Source organism: Phacochoerus africanus, chromosome 15, assembly GCF_016906955.1.
Source record: "Phacochoerus africanus isolate WHEZ1 chromosome 15, ROS_Pafr_v1, whole genome shotgun sequence".
NCBI lineage: Eukaryota > Metazoa > Chordata > Mammalia > Artiodactyla > Suidae > Phacochoerus > Phacochoerus africanus.
In genome coordinates, this window is record NC_062558.1 from 11347954 (window position 1) to 11373856 (window position 25903).

General features: G+C 46.7%; 1 protein-coding gene across 1 annotated transcript in view; it reads left to right on the forward strand.

The window, feature by feature from the left end:
- Positions 1-25903, forward strand: part of EPHX2 (epoxide hydrolase 2) — a 75245-nt gene that overhangs the window by 25416 nt on the left and 23926 nt on the right. Inside the window, exons 3-11 of the mRNA XM_047760738.1 lie at positions 5408-5567; positions 7078-7268; positions 9970-10092; positions 14330-14404; positions 15838-15933; positions 16457-16535; positions 19509-19543; positions 23543-23569; positions 25656-25741. Coding sequence (XP_047616694.1) covers positions 5408-5567; positions 7078-7268; positions 9970-10092; positions 14330-14404; positions 15838-15933; positions 16457-16535; positions 19509-19543; positions 23543-23569; positions 25656-25741 — 872 coding nt within the window. The remainder of the gene's footprint in view (positions 1-5407; positions 5568-7077; positions 7269-9969; positions 10093-14329; positions 14405-15837; positions 15934-16456; positions 16536-19508; positions 19544-23542; positions 23570-25655; positions 25742-25903) is intronic.

Below are 25903 nucleotides of genomic sequence, written 5' to 3' on the forward strand. Positions count from 1 at the left end.
GATAAAAAATATAATGATGCTATTGGGAATAAATGATACTGAAGCTTGAGAGCCAATAAAAAAAACTGAAGTCATATTGTCAGGAGGCAAGGGAAGTGGGAAATGCTATGTATTTTCAATGAACATAAGGATTCACATAGAATAAATTTTTAGCAGTTGCTCTGAAAACCTTGCACCCGTCCAGACTTCTTCTCTGTAGATTCAGGGAAATTGGAATGGTTAGAGGAAGAGGTCTGAAATTCCAAAGTATACCATGATAAAAGTTTCTGAGGTTCGATTTTTCTTTTAAAACATCACAGCATGGGAATGAATGTCATCTTTTCACTTTTCATGTATGTATACTATACAAACAGAAAAAGCAAAGAGCTTGAGAAATTTTCACAAACTGAATACCGGTCACCAACACCCAGATCTAGAAATAAAACGCCACTAGCACCACAGGCACCCCACCACACCCCTCTAGACACCACCCCTCCAAGAGTAACTGCCATCCTGACTTGTCCTCTTACAGATCACTTTGCCTGCCTTGTACTTTAGGTAAATGGAATCATGCAGATGCAACCTTTCCAATCTGGAATGTTTCCCTGACTGTTACATTTGTAAGAATCGTAAGTGTTGCTGTGTGCAGTTGCAGGTAGTTTAATTTTCATCTCTGGGTGAACATACTCCAATCTGTTTACTCATTCTTCTTCTTCTTTTTTTTTTTTTTTTTGTTCACCATGAGTGAGATGGAAAGGCATTGGGAGGATTTGAGCAGTGAAGTGACATCATCTGACATATTTTTATAACCTTACTGATGTGTAAATAGACCAGAAGGACAAGAATCCTTGTGGAGAGGCTACTTGAGGAAGTGACTGGGAAATCCAGGTGAAATGATAGTGGCTTAGACTCAAGTAATATTGTGGAAGTGGCAAAAAGGGGTCAAATTCTGGGAATTTTTGGATTGTAGGTCCTACAGCTTTTTCTGATGGAATGATTGTGGCGAGGGAGAGGAGCAACGGTGACCCCAAGGTTTCTGGCCAGAGCCTACTGGAAGTATGGGTCATGATTAATTGGACTAGAGATGACTTCTGTGGGGCTTTGGAAATGGGGTGCTCAGTTTGGGATATTTTATTTTTTAATTTTGTGGTTGCACCCACGGCCTGTGGGTGGAAGTTCCTGGGCCAGGGATCAAATCCAAGCCACAGTTGTGACCCATACCACACAGCTGCAACAGTGCCGGCTCCTTTAACCCACTCCTCTGGGCTCGAGATCGAACCCACACCTCTGCAGTGACCTGGGGTGCTGCATTCGGATTCTTGCCCCACTGAGTCACAGAGGGAACTCTACTGGGATATATTAATTTGAAATGCTTATTGATACCTACGTGACGTGTGGAACAGGCAGCTGGATGTACAAGCCCAGAGTTCAAGGAAGCGGTCCTGGCTGAATAAAGATGTATATTCACAGGATCTTGGTGGTATTTTTAATACCACCATGTTCAATATGATCATAGAGAAAAGAAGTCTAAATAGAGAGGTGGCCAGAGTCCCAGATACGCTAATGTTAAAGGTCAGGTTGATGGGAAGGATCAGCAGTAAGAGACAGGGAATGAATCTCTATTGCTAAGAGGAAAATCAGGAGAGTGTGGAGTCCTGAAAGCCAACAACGTACCAAGTTTTGGATGAAGAGAGTGACCATTTGTCTCGAATGCACCCTATAGGCCAAGTAAAATGAGGACTGGCGGGAGCCATTAGATAGAATAGCACCATGGGGGGGCCACTGGGCACCTTGACAAGAAAGGTGTCTGTGGAGTGTGGAGGGGAAGCCGGAGGAACGAGTGCGTTCAAGAAAGAAGAGGAGGAGGTCCCACTGCGGCGCAGCAGGTTAAGAACACGACTGGTGGAGTTCCCATCATGGTGTGGCGGAAACGAATCTGACTGGGAACCATGAGGTTGCAGGTTTGATCCCTGGCCTCACTCAGTGGGTTAAGGATCCGCCATTGCCTTAAGCTGTCGTGTAGGTTGTAGATGCAGCTCGGATCTGACATTGCTGTGGCTGTGGCTGTGGCCGGCAGCTGTAGCTCCAATTAGACCCCTAGCCTGGGAACCTCCACATGCCACAGGTGAGGCCCTAGAAAGCAAAAAACAAAAAAAACAAAACCAGCTAGTATCCATGAGGAGTCATGTTCAATCACTGGCCTCACTCAGTGGGTTAAGGATCTGGTGTTGTGGTGAGCTGGGGTGTAGGTCGCAGATGCGGCTTGGAAGTGGCATTGCTGTGGCTGTGATGTAGGCCAGCAGCTGCAGCTCCGATTTGACCCCTAGGCTGGGAACTTCCATATGCTGTGAATACAGCCCTGAAAAAAAGAGAGAGAGAGAAATAGAGAGAGAGAGAAAGAATGGGAGAAGAGGGTTTGAAGACTATGAAGTGTTGATGCAGAGTAGGGCAGAAAAATGGGTCAGTAGCCGAAGGGGGTCACGTCAAGATAGAGATTTTCTTTATGGTAACAGCATACATTTATGCTGGTGGCAGAGACCCCGTAGAGAAGGGAACTGCTGATGGAGCAATAAAGAGGGGAGGCTTGCTGGGAGTCATATCTTTGAAGAAAAGGATGGAATCTAGTGCATAAGTAAGTGGGCGGGTTGAGTTGTATAAGAGCAATGGACTGTCGCATCTTCATCTATGGCAACAGAAGGGAAGGCAAGATGTTCTCGGCTACAGACCCTGGTAGGTAAATATTGGTGATGATGGGAACATGTGAAAATTCTCTTCTATCCTTCTCCTTCCCTCCCATCTAATCCATCCGTGTTCCTCACTTTCTAGGATGCTCTTCCTGAAATGCAAATCTACTGATGTAACTCTTCCACTTCACTTTTTTTAAAAAAAATTGTATAACTGTCTGAGGCCGAAGGATTTTTATTGTTGTTACTGAAAGCTGCATTCTTTCATTACGTTTCCAGTCTTATTATTCATGGGTTCAGTCTGTTCACATTTTGTATTTCATCTTGCATCACTTTTAGCACTTGCCTATTTTTTTCTTCTTATCTTTTGACCCCCTTCACCCATTTCTTCCACTGCCCACCAACCACCTCTGGTCACCACCAGTCTGTTTTCTATATTTATGAGCTTGAGTTTTTTGGTATTCTGCTTTTTCTTTATTTAGAGTTCACATATTAGAAACCATACAATTTTGGTCCATTCACATTGTTGCAACTGGCAAGATTTCTTTCTTTTTTATGGTTGAAAAATATTTCATTGTGTACCTGTATACAGCAATTCCTTTTTTTTTTTTTTTTTTGGTCTTTTTGCTATTTCTTGGGCTGCTCCCGCGGCATATGGAGGTTCCCAGGCTAGGGGTCCAATCGGAGCTGTAGTCTCCAGCCTACGCCAGAGCCACAGCAATGCAGGATCCGAGCCTCGTCTGCAACCTACACCACAGCTCACGGCAACGCTGGATCGTTAACCCGCTGAGCAAGGGCAGGGATCGAACCCGCAACCTCATGGTTCCTAGTCGGATTCGTTAACCACTGCGCCACGACGGGAACTCCAATACCACAATTTCTTTATCCATTCATCTGTCTCTGATCACTTAGGTTGTTTCCATATCTTGGTTATTTTAAGAACCACTGCAGTAAACATGAAGGTGCATATACTTTTTCAAGTCCGTGTCTTCTTTTTCTTTGTCCAATAAATACCCAAAAGTGGAATTGCTGGGTCATAAGGTCGTTCTATTCTTAACTTTTGAGGAACCTGCCTGCTGTTTTCCACAGTAGCTACATCAACTTACATTCCCACCAGTAGTGCACAAGGGTTCCCATTTTTATACATCCTGGCCAACACTAGTTATTTCTTGTCTTTTTGATAATAGTAATTCTGACAGGTGTGAGGTGATATTTTATTGTGGTTTTGATTTGCATTTCTCTGATACTTAGTGATGTTGAGCATTTTTTCAGGTACCTATTGGCCATATGTATCTCTTCTTTGGAAAAAATGTCTATTCAGATCTTCTGCCCATTTAAAATATCAGATTGTTTATTTGCTATTGCATTTTATGAGCCTATAAAGTTTGGATATTAGCCCCTTCTCAGATATATGATTTACAAATATTTTCTCCCACTCAGTAGGTTGCCTTTTCTTCCTTTCTCTTTCTTTTTCTTTTCTTTTTTTTTTTTTCCTTTTCTAGGGCTGCACCTGCACATATGGAGGTTCCCAGGCTAGGGGTCTAATCAGATCTGTAGCCACCGACCTACACCACAGCTCACGGCAATGCTGGATCCTTAACCCACTGAGCAAGGCCAGGGATCGAACCCACAACCTCATGGTTCCTAGTCAGATTCGTTTCTGCCGTGACACAACAGAAACTCCCATTTTGGATTATTTTTTATGGTATGGTGTAAGATAGTGGTCGAATGTCATTCATTTACATGTTGACTGTCCAGTTTGCCCAACAACATTTATTGAAGAAACTGTTCTTTCTTCATGGTATGTTCTTGGCTCTTTTGTCATAAATTGATTGCTACATGGGTTTGTTTTTGGCCTTTCTGTCATTCTGCTATTGATGGGTATTTGTGTAGTTTTCAGTTTGGGACTATTACGTATGAGACAGAAGTGCTGCTATGATAGTGTAACTATACCACAACCCATTCTGCTATTATTGGGTATATTCGTTTGCTGGGGCTGCCACAGCAAAATACCATAGTCTGAGGGGCTTAAATAACGAAAAGTTATTTTCTCCCAGCTCTGACGGCTAGAAGCCCAAGGTCAAGGTGTGGGCAGGGGTGGTGTCTCCCGAGGCCTCTCGCCTTAGCTTGTGGATGGATACCTTCTTCCTTGTCCTCGCGTGGCCTCCCCTCTGTGTGTGTCTGTGTCCTAATCTCCTCTTTTCATGAAGACACCGTCACATTAGATCAGAGCCCACCAATGACCTCATTTTACCATAATTACCTCTTTAGAGACCCTATCTCCAGGAGTTGCCTCGTGGCTCAGCAGGTTTAGGCTCTGGCATTGTCACTGCTGGGGCTCTGGTTACCACTGTGGTGCCCATTTGACTCCAGGCCAGGGACTTCCCACATGCTGCAGATGTACCCCCTCTCCGCCCCCACAAAAAAAGGCCCTATTTCACAAATACAATCACATTCTGAGGTCCTGGGGATGAGAACTTCAACATCAATGGGGAAACACAATGCAGCCCACTGCAGGGGCATCAGAATGGTTTCCGGTTTGAGGGTCTTAGGAATAGCCCTGCTGTGAACAGTTTTGTATGCGTCTTCCGGTGAAGGTAGGTTCACATTTCCACTGGCTGGGAGTCTGGGAGTGGAAGAGCTGCATCACAGGGGATGCGTATATTCAGAGTTTGTAAGTGCTGCCCACAGCTTCTCCAGGTGGTTGTAGCAACTGACAGGCCCTCATCAATTCACCTTCACAGTGGGTGCCCTTCATGGAAGAAGACTGCAGGAAGTGTGCTGAGGACTCGGGAATACGCCTGCCTGAGAATTTCTCCATAAAGCACATCTTTGACAAGGTGCTTTCAGCGAAAAAGATCAACTACCCCATGCTGCAGGCCGCTCTCACTCTCAAAAAGAAGGGTAAGGATCCAATACTGGCCGATCTCTTACCCAACTGCACCAGAACCCTGGGGAACATCAAGTCCAAGTGTGCTTGGAGAGCACAAATCTTTGGGGCCATTCTTCAAGCATAGCCTCAAAGAAAGTTTAATTTTTTTATTTTTTATTTTTTTGTCTTTTTGCCTTTTCTAGGGCCTCTCCCATGGCCTATGGAGGTTCCCAGGCCAGGGGTCCAATCGGAGCTGTAGCCAACGGCCTACACCACAGCCACAGCAATGCGGGATCCAAGCCTCATCTGTGACCTACACCACAGCTCACGGCAACACCAGATCCTTAACCCACTGAGCAAGGCCAGGGATCGAACCCCTAACCTCATGGTTCCTAGTCGGATTCGTTAACCACTGCGCCACGATAGGAACGCCTCAAAGTAAGTTTAACCGAAGGGCAAAAATCGGCACTGTCCGAATAGCTTGGGGAAAAAAAATGAAAGAATTGTATTGAATAAAGTGATTTATGCCTCAGTAGCAAAATCCTCTCCCTCCCCTGGTAGTAGGCATGACCTGAGAGGCCCAAGCTCTTGTCACAGTGATTAAAAAACAAGGCCCTTTAAGCAACCATGATGTTTTCAACCTCTGGATGTCAGAGTAGCTGAGCTACAAGCTGGCTGATGTGGATTCAGATGGTGAGGTACTGTTCATTCAAAGGCATTTACTTAGTGTTGGAACCCAGCTCCTTGTCGCAGGCATATTTGAGATCATTCCACCCATTTATCAGTAGCCTTACATGGCTGTGGCTGAGCCATCCCTTGTCCACATTCCCTACTCATATCCATGAGAATTACATATTACAATTACAAATTTCTCTCCATTAACTTATCTTGTTTCCAGCATCTCCTGGTTCTTGTCCTATCTAGTTAGGCAGAGAATGCCAGGGGATAATGTTGTCTCTGTTTACTTTTCTCTCGTTTTGAAATGGGAATTCAGTCTTGCTAGCCCAGGCAGGTGTTGGGAAGTGTGATCCAACAGAGTTTGCAACAACCTGAGAGGAGGGTTGGCAAGGTGGTACAAAGGCAGGATTGTGGGCCTAGCTTGGCTCTGACTGCTCTGTGAGACTCTGGGCAGCTGGTAATCTGTCTGAGCTTCTGTTTTGTACTTTGTAAAAGTGGGGCGGTAAGATCAGCCCTGCCCACCTCACAGGCTTGAATGTTTTGAATGTCAGAACACTTTGATCAGATGGACTGATGAATGTCACAGCATCTTGCTCTACAGTTGCCGGGAATGAAGGGATGTGGTGACTCCTTCTGAAAGCCCTTGGTGAACACTGTTGGCTGGCTCTCCTGTTTGTTCCAGGAGGGGCTCCTGGGTAAAAATGGTGCTTTTCTAACTTGTCAGTTTAGAAGCCAGGCATCAGGGGATGATACAAATGAGCAGAGCCCTGCTCGGCCCCATCTTTGAGGCCCCCTGTGGGGCCCCTGGATCTACTCAGAACAAAGTTCTGTGGCTGGTTCATTCATTGGAGACTTCTCACTTAGGATTTTCAACCTGCATCCTCACCAACAACTGGCTGGATGACAGCGCCCAGAGAGGCAGCCTGGCCCAGCTGATGTGTGAGCTCATACCACACTTCGACTTCCTGATTGAGTCATGCAGGGTCGGAATGGCCAAGCCTGACCCTCAGATCTACAAATTCATGCTGGACACCTTGAAGGCCAGACCCAATGAGGTATGTAGACACTGCTTTTCAGTGGAAAAGAATGTTTTAGCGATATTGCAATCCAGAAAAATGGAGGAGACCTGAACAGATGGGGGACATCTGGAGATGGACAGGGAGGTTCTATGTCCAGTGGCAGGTGCCATTTCTCCCAAGCCAAGAATTCTACCCCCCACCCCCAGCCTAGAAAGTTCTACCAGAGATGGGCATCTGGCCCTTCTCTGTGGCTCTTATCGGACCTTGGTTAAAACAAGTATTGTCAAAAGTGACAGACCAGGTGCCTCAGTTTACCTGTAAAGAAACAACAGAACAAACTTGTGGTTGCCAGGGAGGAGGGAGTGGGACGGACCAAGTTTGGGGTTAGTAGATGCAAACTATTACATTTAGAATAGACAAGCAATGAGGTCCTACTGTACAGCACAGGGAACTATATCCAGTCTCTTGGGATAGACCATGAAGGAAGCTAATATAAGAAAAGGAATGTGTGTATATGTATGACTGGGTCACTTTGCTGTACAGCAGAAATTGGCACAACATCGTAAATCAACTATACTTTAATTTTTAAAAAATGGGTAGAGGGGAGAAACATAGACCCTGGGAGACTTTCCCAAGACAGACGCTTGCCAGGGTCACCCCACAAAGGGCTAAGCAGGGATGGGCTTCAGTCTGGCAGTAGTCTCCTTATAGGTAGCGCCCCCCCCCCCCAGGTTCTGTCTTCATACTGTCTTTGGATTATCTAGTCTAAAATGTTGTGTCTGGAGTTCCTTTCATGGCTCAGTGGTTAACGAACCTGAGTAGGATCCATGAGGATGTGGGTTCAATCCCTGGTGTCTCTTTGGGGGTTGGGGATTTGGCGTTGCTCTGAGCCGTGGTGTAGGTTGCAGATGCAGCTCGGATCCCAAGTGGCTGTGGCATAGGCCACCAACTGTAGTCCTGATTCAACCCCTAGCCTGGGAACTTCATATGCTGCAGGTGCAGCCCTAAAAAGCAAAATAAATAAATAAATAAATGCTGTTTCCATTATATTCCTCTAATCTCCAAAAAAGGCGGTTGAACCAAGATGAAATTTCTTTCTCTAGCATTTCTGACCCTTTCTTGTTAATCCCGCTTTACTCACCGAGCTGCTGGGATGAAATCCATACCTGCTCAATCCCAGAATGCTTTCCTTCTGTTCTCAGACATTGCTTCTGCTCTTCTCAGCCCCTGTGTTAAGCATCAGAACCGCATCACAAATTTTTGTATATGTATGGAGAAATGTCTTTTCACTTGGATGAGCTGCTTAGAAGTCTAGGCCTGCCCTAATCCAAGATTATAAGTAACTACCCCCATGCTTTAAGGATCTTTTTTTTTTTTTTTAATGCCACACCTGTGGCACATGGAAGTTCCGAGGCCAAATTGAATCAGAGCCGCAGCTGCAACACTGGATCCCTTAACCTACTGCGCCAGGCTGGGGGTTGAAACTGTGCCTTCACGTTGACCTGAGCCTCGGCAATCAGATTCTTAACCCACTGTGCTGTAGCAGGAACTCCAGGATTTTTTTTTCCTTTAAATTTAAATCTTTGCCCCATTTAAAATCTATTTGGGGGAATACATGAAGGAAGTATCCCCTCCCCTCCCAACCAAACAGTTGAAATAATTTTAAAAATCTTTTAAATAACTTTTTTCCTCACCAACTTGTCCTGACACTTTTATTAGAAGTTCAATTCTCATTTGTGTTTGAGTCATTAATATGTCTATTTATTTTCTAGTAACCAAACCTTTTCTTTTAACTTTTGTAGCTTCATAATTTGTTTTATTTTCTGTTTTTATTACAGTTCTTTTCTAGACGTTTTTAGGGGTCTATTATATGCGTTGATTTTCCTAGATGAATTTTCTGTCATCTTGACAAGCATATCCTTCCTTAATCCTCTTACAGTTTCAGAATTCAGGGAACGTGTATATCTATTGGCATGTCTGTTTATGTGTATGCTTACCTAATTAATCTTTTTTTCTTTTTATAGCCACACCATGGCATAGGGAAGTTCCTGGGTTAGGGATAGAATCAGAGTTGCAGGAGTTCCCGTCATGGCGAAGTGGTTAACGAATCCGATTAGGAACTATGAGGATGCGGGTTCAATTCCTGGCCTTGCTCAGTGGGTTAAGGATCCCGCATTGCCGTGAACTGTGGTGTAGGTTGCAGATGCGGCTCGGATGCCACGTTGCTGTGGCTCTGGCGTAGGCCGGCAGGAACAGTTCTGATTTGACCCCTAGCCTGGGAATCTCCATATGCCACAGGAGCAGCCCTAGAAAAGGCAAAAAGACAAAAAAAAAAAAAAGAATCAGATGTGTAGCTAAGGCCTATGCCACAGCCACAGAAACACTGGATCTGTGACACATCTGCAACCTATGCCTCAGTTTGTGGCAATACCATATCCTTACTAACCCATTGATCAAGGCGAAGGATAGAACCTGCATCCTCATGGACACTATGTCTCCTTTTTAACCTGATGGGCCACAGTGGGAACTCCTAATTAAATGTTTTGAATTTTAAGAGTAAACAGTTCCACAGAGGGAAATATAATTCTTAATCTCTAATCAATCAATCTCATCATGAGGTTACTAATTTTTAATCTCAACAACTATTCACTTTCTGACGTGCTTCTCTCTGATGGTCCTAGTGCATGAGCCTTGCTTTGGTCGAAGTGATGCTCACGTCCATGCTGTTTGCATTCAGGTGGTTTTCCTGGATGATGTCGGGACTTATCTGAAGCCAGTCCGTGACCTGGGCATGGCCACCATCCTCGTCCGCGACACTGACACGGCCCTGAGGGAGCTGGAGAAGGTGACTGGAGTGCAGGTAACTTTCTGATTGACTGAGTCCGATTTCCTGTTGCTCGTTTGTGTTGGCCTGTGTCCTGCAATCAGCATAATGTCCATGGAGAACTTCCTGTTTGCTTCTCTGCGCTCAGTGAACACAGAAAGGATGCTCTGAGAGCAAGAATCTCTGCTTGTCAGAGTCAGGGAACCAAGTTGGGAGTGGGGTCTTCAAAGGCATCCCCCTACTTTTCAGGGTAAATACTGAGGATTCAGCTGCCAGGTCTGCCCTGGGGCGGGAGTGGGGAAGAGGGGAATGCAGTCCTTCCCTGATTTACCTGGCTGCGCTGCTGGCACTCAGGTGTGGTGGTTTGGCTCCACCTGGGTCACACCTGTTGGACAGTCAGAAGGAAGATTCCCTTCTGGGGCTGCTTGGAATTAGCCTGCTCTGCCCGGGCTGAGGCACGTTCTGTTCTTTTGAGTTTACCTAAGATCACTGATCCCACTGAGTCTGGCAGTGACAGTTTTGTAAGCCTGGTGCTATAATGCTCTGCCTGATGGGAGGAGGTGGGGAGCCTGTACACTTGATCGGGCTCGATGTCAAAAGTATCACAGTGTTTTCTCAAAGGGAACTGTATTGGTTTCCTAGGGCTGCCAGAAAATAGCCCAGACTCAGGGCTTGAGACAGAGGTCTCACTTGGAGGCTAGAAGTCCAAGATCATGTTGTTAAAGGCTGGTTCCCTCTGAAGCCTTCTCGCTGTGTCTTTACATGGCCATCTCCAGTATGTCTCTTCTTATAAACACACCAGTCATACTGGGTTGTGTTTCCAGTGGGCCCACCACGACCACCTCATTTAACCTTAATTGCCTCTTGAAAGACCTTGTCTCCAAATACAGTCATATTCTGAGGCCCCGGGGGTTAGGACTTCAGCAGAGGAATTTGGACGGGGCCCAAAATAGGAGCACTTGACTTTTCACCTTTAAAAAATAAATTAAAATCTATATCTAATGACTTCATGACCTTAAAGATCTCACCCAAGCTTCATTTGTCCCTCTGCAAGCCCAGCCATCTCATGCAGCAGAGGAGGAAACACCCCAGATTTAGAATCAGAACATCCAGAGTTCTTTCGTGGCTCAGCAGAAATGAATGACTAGCATCCATGAGGACGAAGGTTCGATCCCTGGCCTTGCTCAGTGGGTTAAGGATCTGGCATTGCCGTGAGCTGTGCTGTAAGTTGCAGACTCTGCTCGGATGTGATGTTGCTGTGGCTGTGGTGTAGGCCAATGGCTACAGCTCAGATTTGACCCCTAGCCTGGGAACCTCCATAGGCCACTTTGCAGCCCTAAAAAGACAAAAAAAAAGAAAGAAAAAAAAAAGAATCAGAACATCCTCCTGCTTGTCCCACTTATATCCCCTCATCCCACCTGACCCATAGACACTTGTCTCATAAGATAGGGAGAGTGAGCCAGGGGACAATTCAGAAGAAGGACCCCACGGGACACTGGCCCTGCTGGGTGTCTTGGCTCCTTGGTCATCCTTGGGGCACCCAGCTACATGTCCCTGCCGCCACACCCTGGGTCCTTTCCAGACGGCGCAGAGATGGGGACCCACTGTTTCACCTCTGCGGAGGCTCATGCAGACTCTTCCGTGTTTGAAGGAGGTGAATTCTGTAGTCTGCTCCCCCCACCTTAGAGGTCAGAAAAGCAAGTAGCCAAGGAAAACTGCTTTGTCCTTAGGTCTCACCTTTGGGACAAAAGATGAGAAATAGAGCACTAACATGGCGCTCCTCACAGAATGTTCACTTCTGTAAGCTCAACATCCTGTCCTTTGTCATTTCTTTTTGTTTTGGGTTGTTTTTTTTTTGTCTTTTCTAGGACCGCTCCCGCGGCATATGAAGATTCCCAGGCTAGGGGTCCAATCAGAGCTGTAGCCACTGGCCTGCGCCAGAGCCACAGCAACTCGGAATCCAAACCGTGTCTGCCACCTACACCACAGCTCACGGCAAAGTAGGATCCTCAACCTACTCAGCGAGGCCAGGGATTGAACCCGCAACCTCATGGTTCCTAGTCAGATTTGTTAACCACTGTGCCTTGACGGGAACTCCCAGTCCTTTGTCATTTCTATTTCAGAGAAACCACGCCAATAAGCTGTGGAAGCTTTTTAAGGACACGTTGTTTAGGAATCTTCCTATTTCCTGAGATGTACAAAGATGGGTTACCTGACTCCCTGGGGCTCCAGAGGAAGAACTGGGGCCAGCAAGCGGGAGGCTTCCATCAGCTGAATGGCGTCCCATCCAAATTCATCTCCCAAAGTCCTAACCCCCGGGGAACTCAGAATGTGACTGTATTTAGAGACCGGGTCTTTATTATTTATTTATTTTTTTATCTTTTTGTCTTTTTAGGGCCTCACCCATGGCATATGGAGGTTCCCAGGCTAGGGGTCCAATCAGAGCTGTAGCTACCCACCTACACCACAGCCACAACAACACCAGATCCGAGCCACATATGCAACCTGCACCACAGCTTACGGCAACGCCGGATCCTTAACCCACTGAGCAAGACCAGGGATTGAACCCGCAACCTCACTGTTCCTAGTCGGATTTGTTTTGCTATGCCATGACGGGAACTCCAAGACAGGGTCTTTAAAGACACATTCAAGGTAAAATGAGGCCCTAAAGGCGGGCCCTAATCCATTATGACAGATGTCTCTATAAGAAGGGAAAATTAGGGAGTTCCCACTGTAGCACAGTGGGTTAAGAATCTGACTGCAGGGAGTTCCCTTTGTGGCTCGGTAGTTAACGAACCCAACTAGGATCCTTGAGAATGAGGGTTCTATCCCTGGTCTCACTCAGTGGGTTAAGGATCTGGCGTTGCTGTGAGCTGTGGTGTAGGTCGAAGACACAGCTTGTATCCTGTGTTGCTGTTGCTGTTGCTGTGGCTGTGGTGTAGGTCGGCGGCTGTAGCTCTGATTCGACCCCTAGCCTGCAAACCTCCATATGCCTCAGACACGGCCCTAAAAGGCAAAAAAAAAAAAAAGAAGAAGAAGAAGAAGAATCTGACTGCAGCACCTTGGGTTGCTGCAGAGGCATGTGTTCCATCCCTGGCCCTGTGGGTTAAAAGATCTGGCATGGGCGCAGCTGGGACCCATATTCAATCCGTGGCCTGGGAAATTCTATATGCCATGGATGTGGCCATTAAAAAAAGAAGAAGAGATTAGGACACAGACACAAAGAGAAAAGGCCATGAGAGGACACAGGGAGGTGTCCATCTACAAGCCAAGGAGAGAGGCCTCAGGAGAAACCAGCCCTGCCCACACCTTCATGGACCACCAGCTTCCAAAACTGTTAGAACACAAATGTCTGTTGTTTAAGCCCCACCCCCAGCCCCACCCCTGGCCGTGGTACATTCTGCAGCAGCCAAAGCTGACTAATACAAGGCAAGGATAGCTGGGGGTTGGCCGACCTGAAGGAGAAGCACTTCAGCAGAGCGCAGCAATGATGGTGTGGCTCCTCTATGAACTTTGCATTCCTGGCTGTGTCCAGCATGGGCCTGGGTGACCCCTTGGGGAACTACCGTAGAGAAGAATCAAATTCATTAAAGCCCCAAATCTCAGGGTTTGGGAGCAAGTGGTGTTTATTCCTTGTGAATGTGACGTTCAGTGGGTGGTGGCAGGGGCTTTGCCTCACAGCCATTTGGGGAGGACCCCCATCTTCCATCTTTGGTTTCTGAGGTCACGCCGGACACCAGCCGAAAACGGAGATAAAGAATATAAAGAGGAGTTCCCGTCTTGGCGCAGTGGTTAACAAATCCGACTAGGAACCATGAGGTTGCGGGTTCGATCCCTGGCCTCACTCAGTGGGTTAAGGATCCAGCATTGCCGTGAGCTGTGGTGTAGGCCTGCAGCTACAGCTCCAATTGGACCCCTAGCCTGGGAACCTCCATATGCCACGGAAAAAGCAAAAAGACAGAAAAAAAAAGAATGTAAAGAATCACAGGGGGATTTTCATGGGCCTGGCGGTCAGGCCGTGCTCGTCTGTCCCCCGCCCGTACTTTGGCCAGAACTCAGGCACCAGACTCCAGTGACCTGGGGGGAAAGTGAGGAAGTGAAGCCTGGCTGTGACCTGAAAGGGGTGGGGTCCGGGTTGGTCAGTCACCCAAAGCCCCTGGGGCTGTGGGGAAGGTGACCCAGGGGCTGTCTGGTGAAGTTTTGTGGACTCAGCCTGAGGCCTCCTCATGGAAGGAAGCGGCGCCACCTCCCTCACTGTCTCTCTTACTTTCAGCTTCTCCAAATTCCAGCCCTTCCTCCCACCTCCTGCGATCCGAGCGCCCTGAGCCACGGGTACGTGCTCATCAAGGTACGTCAGTGCCCGCCCGCGGTCGGTGGAGTCCTCCCTGACCTACTCCCCTAGAATCACTTGCAGAGACATTTGCTCAATATCAAGGGCAGCTGGACATCCACCACTTCCAGAGAAATGGTATTTCCCACAGGTATCATGCCTCAGAAACCAACGGGCCGATATGAACCCACGTGGTCAGACTCCCACAGAACAACAGGCCCGCACAGCCCGTGTGTCTGGCACTTTATTTCATTATTTTATCCCCTGGGTATCACCGGCCCTTCCTTTGTGTCAGGAACAGGCCACTTAGGGGGGGAAACAGGCGGGAGCTGGACCTGTCCTCAGGGAACCTGCAGAGAGGATAGAGAGAGAGCCATTTTGAAGCCCTGGGGTCAGAGCTGTGGCAAAGTCAAGGCCACATGCAGAGGGGCCCTGACTCCTGACCCAGCCAGGAAACGGAGCAGGGCTTTAGAATCCCTTCCTGGATTCACTTTGGAATCTTTCTCCCGGTGGGTCATCATTTAAATAAGAAAGGACTTAAAGCTACAGGTCAGCTCACAAGCAACCCAACTAGTATCCATGAGGACGTGGATTTTATCGCCGGCCTCGCTCAGTGGGTTAAGGATCTGGCATTGCCATGAGCTGTGGTATAGGTGGTGTAGGTCACAGACGTGGCTCGGATCCCACGTGGCTGTGGTGTAGGCCGGCAGCTGTAGTTCCAATTCGACCCCTAGCCTGGGAACTTCCATATCCACAGGTGAAGCCCATAAAGACAAAAACAAACAAACAAACAAATACTTCCCCTCAATGTTCTTGTGAAGATTAATTGAATACCCCATGTTGACCACAGGACCTAGTACCTGATGCCTCTGTGCTCCATAAAGAGGGGCTGAGATTCCAGATATAAGTAATATCATATGGTATTTGTCTTTCTCTTCCTGACTTACTTCACTTAGTATGAGAATCTCTAGGTCCATCCATGTTGCTGCAAACAGCATTATTTTCCTTCTTTTTTATGGCTGAGTAGTATTCCATCATGTATATGTACCAAATCTTTATCCATTTATCTGTTGATGGACTTTTAGGTTGTTTCCATGTCTTGGCTATTGTAAATAGTGCTGCAGTGAGCATTGGTGTGCCTGTATTTTTTTGAATTCTGTTTTTTTTCCCAATCAGATCTATGCCCCCCCCCGAAGTGATACAAATGAACTTATATGCAAAATATAAATAGACCCATTTTCTGTTAGACCTTTTGAAACAAACTTATGGAAAGGAGGGGAGGGATAAATTAGAAATTTGGGATTAACGTATATACCACTATATATGAAAGAGATAATCAACAAGGTTTTTCTGGTGTCGTGCTGAAATGGACCTGGGTGGTCTGCAGAAGAGGTCTGGTCCCTCCCTGCCTGGCTATGTGGTCACTCCCCACTCACCTCTGTCCTCCACAGCCTGGGGTACGTCTGCATTTTGTGGAGATGGGCTCTGGCCCTGCCGTGTGCCTCTGCCATGGATTTCCTGAGAGCTGGTTCTCTTGGAGGTACCAGGTAAGGGAAACTGAGGGGTGAGAGGAAAGAAGAAGCTAGATGACATGGTCCAGCTGGGAATATCATTAAGAAGCTGACCCTTTCCCAAGGAGCATCTTCTCCCCAGTAGGGCCATGATGCCGCAAAAATATTGGGGCCAGAGATGGCTCCAGAGCTCAGAACTCTTTTAGCTCATGTGTCACTTCTACAGATTAGAAAAAGGCAGACTTCCTCAAAATACTTGATGCCACCCGCTGGGGAATTTCAGAAATGAATCTAGAAATCTGCAGGGTTTTTGCTGGGAAAGGTGCGCTGTTAGGTGTGACATTGGGTGCAGTGCACAAACCCTACCACCATCCATGGCAGTCCTAGCTAGGTGGGCTCATTTCCAGCCCCGTGGTGGGGATAGCAGGTAGTGAGTGCCACGTGACACTTCAAATTGAGTCATTTATAAGAAAAGGGTGCTAGAAGGAGGCAAAGAGGAAGTGTCAGTAAAACACTGATGAGGACACACTGGAGTGGGTCTGGATTGTTTGTTTTCTAGATCCCTGCCCTGGCCCAGGCGGGCTTCCGGGTGCTGGCTGTGGACATGAAAGGCTATGGAGAGTCGTCTGCTCCTTCCGGTGGGTTAGCGGTCTTTACAGCTGCTTGTGCCTTCTGTCCGAGTTCCCCATCTGCACTGTCTTTCCCTGGGGCCGGGTCAGAGTGGGCAGCCCTTCAAAGGGGGTCCTACACCACCCCTCCCCTTCCTTCTCCTGCAGTGTCCTCTGTCTGTGCACTTTGGGCCCCAGGTGTCTTGCTCCTCATACGCTGAACAAATATAAGAAACCCCTGTCCCCCAGGGATGTCTCCTACTAGTCAGTGAGGAAGGAGGTGCAAGAGGTACCATCCAGCTCCAGAGCTCTCTTTGTCTTGCAGAACCAAAACTCTGTACCCATTAAGCAATAGCTCCCCATCCTCCCTCCCTTCAGTGCCCAGCCAGTACCCTTCAGTTCCCTGACTCTATATAAATTTGGCTACTGCAGGTAGCTCACATAAGTGGGCCATACAGCATTCATCTTTTAGAGGCTGGCTTATTTCACTTAGCATAACGTCTTCAAGATTCCGCCATGTTATTGCATGTGTCACCATTTCCTTCCAAGGAGGAATAATATTCCATTGCATCTATTGAACTAGACCACAGCTTGTCTCTCCGTTCTTCCAGCGATGGACACTCGGGTTGCCTCTACCTTTTGGCTCTTGTGAATGATGCTGCTGTGAACCTGGGTATACAGCTATTTCTTTGCGTCCCTCCTGTCAACTCTTTGGGATGTATACCCAGAAGTGGAATTGCTGGATCATAGGGTAATTCGCAGGCCAGATTCTTAACCTGGCATCTGTGGATCCCAAAGATGGGTGTCAGTAGCTTATAAACCCCAGAGGTCACATTTGGGAGTATGAGCATTTTCCTTGGGGAGGAAGGAGTCCGTTGTTTTTATTAGTCTCAGAGGGATCCTCAGCCACAAATTTAAGTGCCCCAGGTGGAGGCAGGAATGGGAAGCAGCCAGGTGTACAGCAGAGTCCCTGGTCCCTCTGTCAAGCCAGCAGCTCACCACCCCTTTTCTGAGCTGCTTCCGCCCCGTTCACATCAAGCCTTTTGTGTTGGATTTGAAGCCAGTTCATGTGGGATGGGCTCTCAGTTACTCAGGGGGCCACCACCAGGCCACTCAGCCCGTCATAGCAGAGCTGTGTGCCCACGGTTGGTCCCTAAATGTCGTGATGTCCACTCAGCCTCTTCTTGCTGCCTCTTGAATGATGCAGAAGCATTTGAGGGCCTTCAGTCCAAATATTCAGGAAAGGCATCTAAGGGTTTTTTAATTTAGTTTTATTAAAATGTTTCTGTTCATCTATACTGCAAGCTTCCCCGAATCTCGTGTGCATAACTTAGTAATATAATTTATTTTTCAAACTAGAACACTATTAAAAGTAAAAGAGAGGGAATTCCCATTGTAACTCAGTGAGTTAAGGACCTGACATTGCCTCTGAGGATGCAGGTTCTATCCCTGACCTTGCTCAGTGGGTTAAAGATTTCAGCGTTGCTGCAAGCTTCAGCTGCTGCTCTGATTTGACCTGTAGCCCAGGAACTTCATGTGCTGTAAAAAGAAAAAAAAAAAGTAAAAGAGAAACTATAAATAATAACATGTAAACTAAAACTATTCTGGATAAATTGGGACTTAGGATTATGCCCTAATGATAACTCTTTTTTTCCAGAAAGACATAATTTACCTGTTAATTACTGTTGAAGATGATTATACAGAACATTAATTCTAAAGCCAAGCGTAATGATTTGGAATGAATATATGTACATTTAAGGTCATTTGTGTATAAATTTCAGGTGATTTGGCAATAGATTTTAAGCAACAAATTATTTTCCCTTAAAACTTTGAAGACTTTGTCCCAATATTTTCTAGCTTCCCCTGTTTCTATGGAGCAATCCAGAGCCATTCTGATACACAAAGTTTTCTATGCTATCTTTTTTTTCCCTTACTCTTGTCACTTTTAGGATCTTTATCTGTTGTGCTCTAAAATGCTATGATGTTGGGTTGTGATATGGGTCCTTTTTTCATCTACTTTGCTGTGTACACTGAACTTTCAGTTGTTTCAAATTTTCTTGAATTATTTCTTTGATAATTTTTTCTTCTATTGTCTCTGTTTTTCTTTCTTTTTGCTTTCTGGAATTGCTATTATTGGTAAACTGTCCATGGTACCCAAAGTGATCTACAGATTCTACATGATCCTTATCAAAATACCAATGACATTGTTTACAAAAATATGAAAAACAATTCTGCAATTCATATGGAGCCACAGAAGACCACAAATAGTTAAATTAATCTAGAAAGAACAAAGCTTAAGGACTCATACTTCCTGATTTCAAAATGTATTACAAAGCTATAGTAATCAAAACAGTGTTGTATTGGGGCGTTCCCATCATGGTGCAGTGGGAACGAATCCGACTAGGAACCATGAGGTGGCAGGTTCAATCCCTGGCCTTTCTCAGTGGGTTAAGGATCTGGCATTGCTGTGGCTGTGGTGTAGGCCAGCAGCTGTAGCTTCAATTAGACCCCTAGCCTGGGAACCTCCGTATTCCTTGGGTGAGTCCCTAAAAAGCCAAAAAAAAGAAAAGAAAAGGAAAGAAAGAAAACAACAGTATGGTATTGGGTATATCGTCAGATGACCTTTAACAAGGTTGCCAAGACCACTCAATGGGGAAAGGACAGTCTCTTCAACAAATAGTGTTGGAAAAACTGAATATCCATGTGCCAAATAATGGTATCTTACATTATACACAAAAATCCACTCAAAATGGATTAAAGACTTAAGACCTGACCCTAAAATTCCTATAAGAAAACATAGTGGAAGAGCTTCATGACATTGATCTTGGCAGTGATTTCATAGATATGAAACCAAAAGCACACAGGCAACAACAACAAAAATAAGCAAGGAAAATATATCAATCTAAAAATTTAGCTAGGTATATTTGGGAAGCAAAGGGGCCCTCGTAGTTTGTTGGAGCATGTAAATTAAATTAAACGTATTTATTTTATTTTTAATTGCAGAAATAGAAGAATATTCCTTGGAAGTGTTATGCAAGGTAAGAAGCATGTTTGAATAACATCTTTTCCATCCTTGGGTTTTCATTGATAGAAGACAGGAGTGTGGGTATTCATTTCAGTCCTAAGAAAGCAACATCTCCCAGCATTTAGGAAAAAAGTCATGCTAGAGGTTGAAGTATTTCAAAATAGGAGCCCACAGTTCCTGTATATCAACTACTTTTCTAAGTATTTGATGGAAGAGGAAACCGAGTCACAGGGAGATCAAGTAATTAATTGCCTGAGGTCAACAGCTTGCAGAACCAAGTTTGAACCCTGCACTCACTCCCAGACTTTTCCTCTTAACTGTTGCACCATTTGGCCTTTCCCTCCTAAGAGTTTAAAAAATCACTTTATTTTGGTAAAGACATTGTTGGCCGGAGCTAGGGAGTTCGTGTGTGGCTTGGTGACCGCAGTGGCGTTCTTGTTCTAAGCCAGGCACCGTGAGAGCTTGCAGAGCTGCAAGGCTGCGGGGAGGAGACAGACCGCCACCCAAACCTCCTTCAGCCCTAGAGTGACAGCAAAGGCTGGAGGGTCCAAGAGGAGGGAATGGCCGGAAAGCTGACGATAGCACTGACTGTGTTGAAATTACAGAGAACTGTTGCGTGGGAGCCCCAGCTCTGCCTGGAGCTCCCCATCCAACCCCCCGGCTTTGGGATCTCCTATCAGGAGCATGGGGGAAAACTTAGCCTCCAGTGAGGGTGGCCTTCCTTCCCCAGTTTCTGAGTCCTTGCCTCTTCCACTCGGCCCCCGTTGCTCAGACCTCCCCCCAATCCTGCCAAGATCTCACCAGCCTGTATTATCTTTAAAATACAGGGTTATCAGAGTTCCCTTGTGGCTCAGTGAATTAAGAACCTATTGCTGTTGGAGTTGCCATTGTGGTCCTGTGGTTAACAAACCCTACTAGGATCCATGAGGATGTGGGTTTGATCCCTGGCCTCGCTCAGTGGGGTAAGGATCTGGCGTCGCCTTGAGCTGTGGTGTAGGTGGCAGACAGGCTCCAATGCTGTGTTGCTGTGGTGTAGGCCAGCTGCTATAGCTCCAATTCGATTCAACCCTTAGCCTGGGAATTTCCATATGCCACTAGTGCAGCCCTAAAAAGCCAAAAAAAAAAAAAAAAGAATCTGGTGTTGTCCCTGCAGCAGCTCAAGTCACTGCTATGGTTCCAGCATGCTGTGTGTGTGGCCAAAAAAATAAATAAATAAAAACTAAAATAAAATATAGGGCTATAGAAAACACAATGAAGGTCCTTAATGGTGCATACCCTCAAGTGCTCCTAAAATTTTTTTTTCTCAGCAACAATCCCCAAAATTATTGAAAACCCTTCCCTCTTAACCACATCTCCTCAAACTTGTGTGCCAGTTCATTAAACAACTGTCATTTGTTTTAGAATAGGTACCTTTAAAGGACCATCAGCCTATTCTCTGTATGTTTGTGGTCTTAGGATTCCCAGTTAGGAATTTTGGGATAGTACGGAGCAATAATACTATCTTCTAAAGTTGCTTAACAGGAGTTTCCGTTGTGGCTCAGCAGGTTATGAACCCGACTAGTATCCGTGAGTTTGTGGGGTCGATCCCCGGCCTCCCTCAGTGGATTAAGGATCCGGCACTGCCTCAAGCTGCAGTGTAGGTCTCGAATGAGGCTCAGATCTGGCATTGCTGCAGCTGTGCCGGCAGCTGTAGATCTGATTCAACCCCTAGCCTGGGAACTTACATATGCCTCAGGTGCAGCCCTAAAAAAAGAAAAAAAAATTAAGAAATAAAGCTTATTAACATTTGAAGCTTGTCTGCACCCAATTGGGTGTGACCTTGGGAAAGTCATTTAACCTTTCCAGGTCTTTCAGGTGTAAAATATAGTAAATGGATGGGCTTCATGTTCTCGAGGCCTATCCAAACCTGAGGACGATTCTCTGTGGCTGTGGGAATAATGCTAAACTCATCTCCAGCCTCTCAGTGGAGTCTGTCCATCTTGGAAGGTTTCCCAGCAGAGGACTGAGCCTGGGGTGGAGAGTATCTGAACACTCTTTAATCCTCTCGGGGCAGAGGGTACCAGGGCTGTGGAAAAGCTTTTTGTCTTGTCTTTGTCTCCTGCTGTCCTGGAATTTCCATCTCCTTGCTTAATGAGAATTAAAAATAGACCTGGCCCTGAAAAGGAAAAAAAAAAAACCAAAAAAAAAAACCGCCCTTCCTTTTGAAAGCACCTAGAACAGTAGACGATGGAAACATAATTGCATCTGTTTTCTAAGTCTTCACATTCTTGCGGGTGCAATCTCTCCAGCCCCCAACAAGGGCATTTATCTCAAGAATCAAAAGCAAATTAGGATTACTTCCCAAATGGTAGAAAGAGGGTAGGATTCTGAACTGGAAAATGGTTAAAATAAAGCCATTGGTCTATGTAATAATAAATAGTAAAAAAAAAAAAAGATGGCTTTGGAGGTTCTGATTTTGAATTTGTGAAATCATATAGACCTGGAATCAGTCCCAGTCCTGCCACTGCTGGCTGGGTGGTCTTGGCTACATCATTTAACCGGTTTGAACCTCAGTTTTCTCATCTGTAAAGTGGAGACACGACCCCTCCCTGTAGCTCTGCATGAGGGGAGAGACAATGATGGTGCCAAGCGAGGGCTCCATAAAAGCAGCTCCGCAGACCTTTTTTTTTTTTTAATTGTAGCAAGCAGAGGCCCCTCATGTTGGCTCAGGTAAATGGGGGTGGTGTTGACAAGTTATCCTGGAGTCTTTTTGGAGGAGTGGGGCTGGGAAACAGGAAGCTAGAATTGCTTTCTGCAGGGCTGAGTCGCCTGCCCGGTCTCCTCCCTCCACTGTGTCCCCAGCAGGGTTCCCCTCCTTGGCACATGGTCCTGTACAACCGCCCCAGTCTTGATTCTAAGTGGCCCACCCCCCCACCCAGAACCTCAGAATGTGACTGCGTGTCGAGGTACTGCCTATTCATCCATCTCATACACCTTCTCCAAAACTCTGTGGTCACTGGCCATGTGGCCAGGTGCCCACCTCTATGGGGGACAGGGCAAAGGAGCTTACCATCCTGGGGTGAGGCAAGCAGCCAGACCTCTCCAGAGCAGTACTCTTCCCTTTCCTCCTTCCAGGGAAGAAGCCATGATTTCTGTCTTACAATGAACATGGCCCATTTTAAGGAGTTCCCGCTGTGGCTCAGCAGGTTAAGAACCCGCCTAGTATCCATGAGGATGCAGATTTGATCCCTGGCCTCACTCAGTGGATTAAGGATCTGGCGTTGCCATGAGCTGTGGTACAGGTTGCAGACGCAGCTCGGATCTGGCATTGCTGTGGCTGTGGTGTAGGCTGGCGGCTACAGCTCCAATTCGACCGCTGGCCAGTTAACCTCCATATGCCAGAGGTGCAGCCCCCACCTCCACCCCCCAAAAAAAAGAAAAAAAGAAAGAAAATGGCCCATTTCAGTTAGGGGTGTGTGCTAACATACCCCCAAAGAATTCACTCTTCCTGTTGGGAGATAGCCTGGTTAGGAGAGGATGCTGGAAGGGGAGGGGAAGTCGCCCAAAAGTGAAGTGATCCAACGCTGTTTGCTGGGGCTGCTGTAGGAAAGCACCGTAGACTGAGTGGCTTAAACAACAGAAATTTACGTCCCCCCATTCCGGAGGCTGGAAGTTCAAGATCAAGATGTCAGCAGGGTTCATGTGAAGTTTGTAGATGACTCTTTATGTGGACTTTCCTTTGTATGTGTCTGTGTCCAAATCTTCTGTCTTCTGTTGGACGAGCTCCTCCCGCCAATGACCCCATTTAATTTATCACCTCTTTGATGGCTCTGTCACCAAATACAGTCACATTCTGAAGTACCAGGGGTGAAGGCTTCAACATGGGAATGTGTGTGGCAAGGGCGGCAGCAGGGGTTGAGGAGGGAGGCATAATTCAATCTGTAACAAAGGCAAGTGCAGTCATTCTAACCTTGAAGCTGTTTGGGTGGATGGATACAGTTTTGATTTTCGTTGCATGTGTATTCTTTCTTAGGACATGGTGACCTTCCTGAATAAGTTGGTAAGTAATTATTTTGAACTACTCTCTTTAGAGAATCCTGTTTGGGACTGGACCTTACAGGAAAGATGTAGCTGTGGTCAGCTGTTAGAGCCCTGGAGGGGAGCGGCACTGGCTGGGAAAGACAAAACTTTGGGGCAGTGAAATGTAGGGTGGTTGGTCAGAAGGAACAAAGACAGAGGTGGTTCGGACATTAGAGAGATAAATTTGTTTGGGGTTTTGTTTCATGAAAAGCAACAGAATAGGATATTTCTTTTGGCTTTGAGGGAGGATGGAGAGCCTTAGTTCTAGGTCAAGAATTTGGGGAAATATTGGATAGGCTACTATTTTTGCAACTTTTTAAAAACACACATTCCTGGAGTTCCTGTTGTGGCGCAGCAGAAACTAATCCGACTAGGAACCATGAGGTTGCAGGTTCGATCCCTGGCCTGTCTCAGTGGGTTAAGGATCTGGCGTTGCCGTGAGCTGTGGTGCAGGTCACAGACACGGCTTGGATCTTGTGTTGCTGTGGCTGTAGTATAGGCTGGCAGCTGTAGCTCCAATTGGACCCCTAACCTGGGAACTTCCATGTGCCAAGGGTGCAGCCCTAAAAAGCAAACAAACAAACAAACAAAAAAAACAAGCCAACGCACACATTCCTTTTAAAATATTTACAGTCGAATGCCTTGGTTTCGCATGGTTTGGAATATCAGAGTCAATGGAAATGATCGACAGTGGTGATCTGAGAATACGCATCCGCACACACACTTGTCCTGAGGCTGCAACTCAGGAACACCTTCCTCCCGGACTCAATCAGGTCACGTGGCAGAATGGAGACAGGGAGGGACGGAGCCAAGGCAGCACCCGTGACAGTGACAGTGGGTGGGGGGGATACTGAGAAGGAACCTCAGAGCTGTGGGATTTTTCTCCTGTTAACTGGTCGTGAGAGTTGAGCAAAGCATCTAAGCTGACCGAGGCATTCCAGATCTACAGCAAGGCCTGTGTAGGAAATGAGGGGACAATGTCATATCCCCACCCTCTGCAGAGTCTCAGTCCCACGGAGTTGGCTTCAGCACTTTAGGGTACGATGGAAACAGCTAAGAGGACGTAGCTCAGTGTGGCCACCCCAGGCCTGACTCTAGAAAATTTCCAACTGCCTGGGAGCATCTCATTCTGATTTTTGAAAAGGAGTCTCTGGCCAGTGGTTGCTGGCCAGCTGGGTCCAGTGTCCATCTCTGTCTTCCCATTTGTAAGACAGGTGTTAGAAGGTCACTGGGAGAATTCTGGACGTAGCACTTAGCACAGGGCCTCAGACACAGTAGGTCCTCCATGGGAGGGAGCTGTGGTCATTCAAAGGTTACAGCAGTAGAGGAAAGGAAGGTGCAAGGAGAAATAGGGAGGGAAAGATGCTTTTGAGGCTTTAATGGCTTATTAAGAGAGAGAAGATCCCAAAAGAAAGGGGACCAGAATAATAATCACTTAATGAAAGATGAACACGGAACATGAGGAGGTGAGTCGTTCCAACTTTAAAACAAAAGGGAGGGAGTTCCCATTGTGGCTGAGCTGGTTAAGAACCTGACCAGTATCCATGAGGATTCCTGGCCCTGCTCAGTGGGTTTAGGATCTGGCATTGCCATGAGCTGTGGTTGTAGGTCACAGATGCAGCTCAGATCCTGTGTTGCTGTGGCTGTGGTGTAGGTGGGCAACTGCAGCTCCAATTTGACCCCTAGCCAGGGAACCTCCGTATGCTGAAGGTGCAGCCCTAAAAAGAAAAAAAAAGGAAAAAAAAAAGACAAAAGGGAGGAAAGAAGGTGAAACCAATTTTGACTTGAGGGAAGATAGAGAAGGAGAAGGCATTCATAGCCTGTGACCTCAGTCTTCCGAGAAAACTTAAATGGCCAGTCATTGTGCGGAGGGGCTGTGGAACTCAGGTGTGGCAATAAAGGCTTCAAGGGGGCAGGTGTTGGGAGGAGCTGCTGCTTCCTGGGTGGAGGCGACCCTAGGAAGTGAAGGACAGGGTCTCAGGCTGAGGGTTGGGCTTGGGGCTCTCAACACCCATCCCCCACCCCAGAAACCCACCCACACTCAGCCCCCTTCTTTGTCCTCCTAGGGCCTCTCTCAAGCCGTGTTCATTGGCCACGACTGGGGAGGCATGCTCGTGTGGAACATGGCTCTCTTCTACCCTGAAAGAGTGAGGTAACCAGGCTGAGGGCGTCAAGAATTTGGGTACCCTGGGGAGTTGCCGTTGTGGCACAGCAGAAATGAATCCAACTAGTGCCCGTGAGGATGCCAGTTCAATCCCTGGCCTCGCTCAGTGGGTTAAGGATCCAGTGTTGTCATGAGCTATGGTGTAGATCA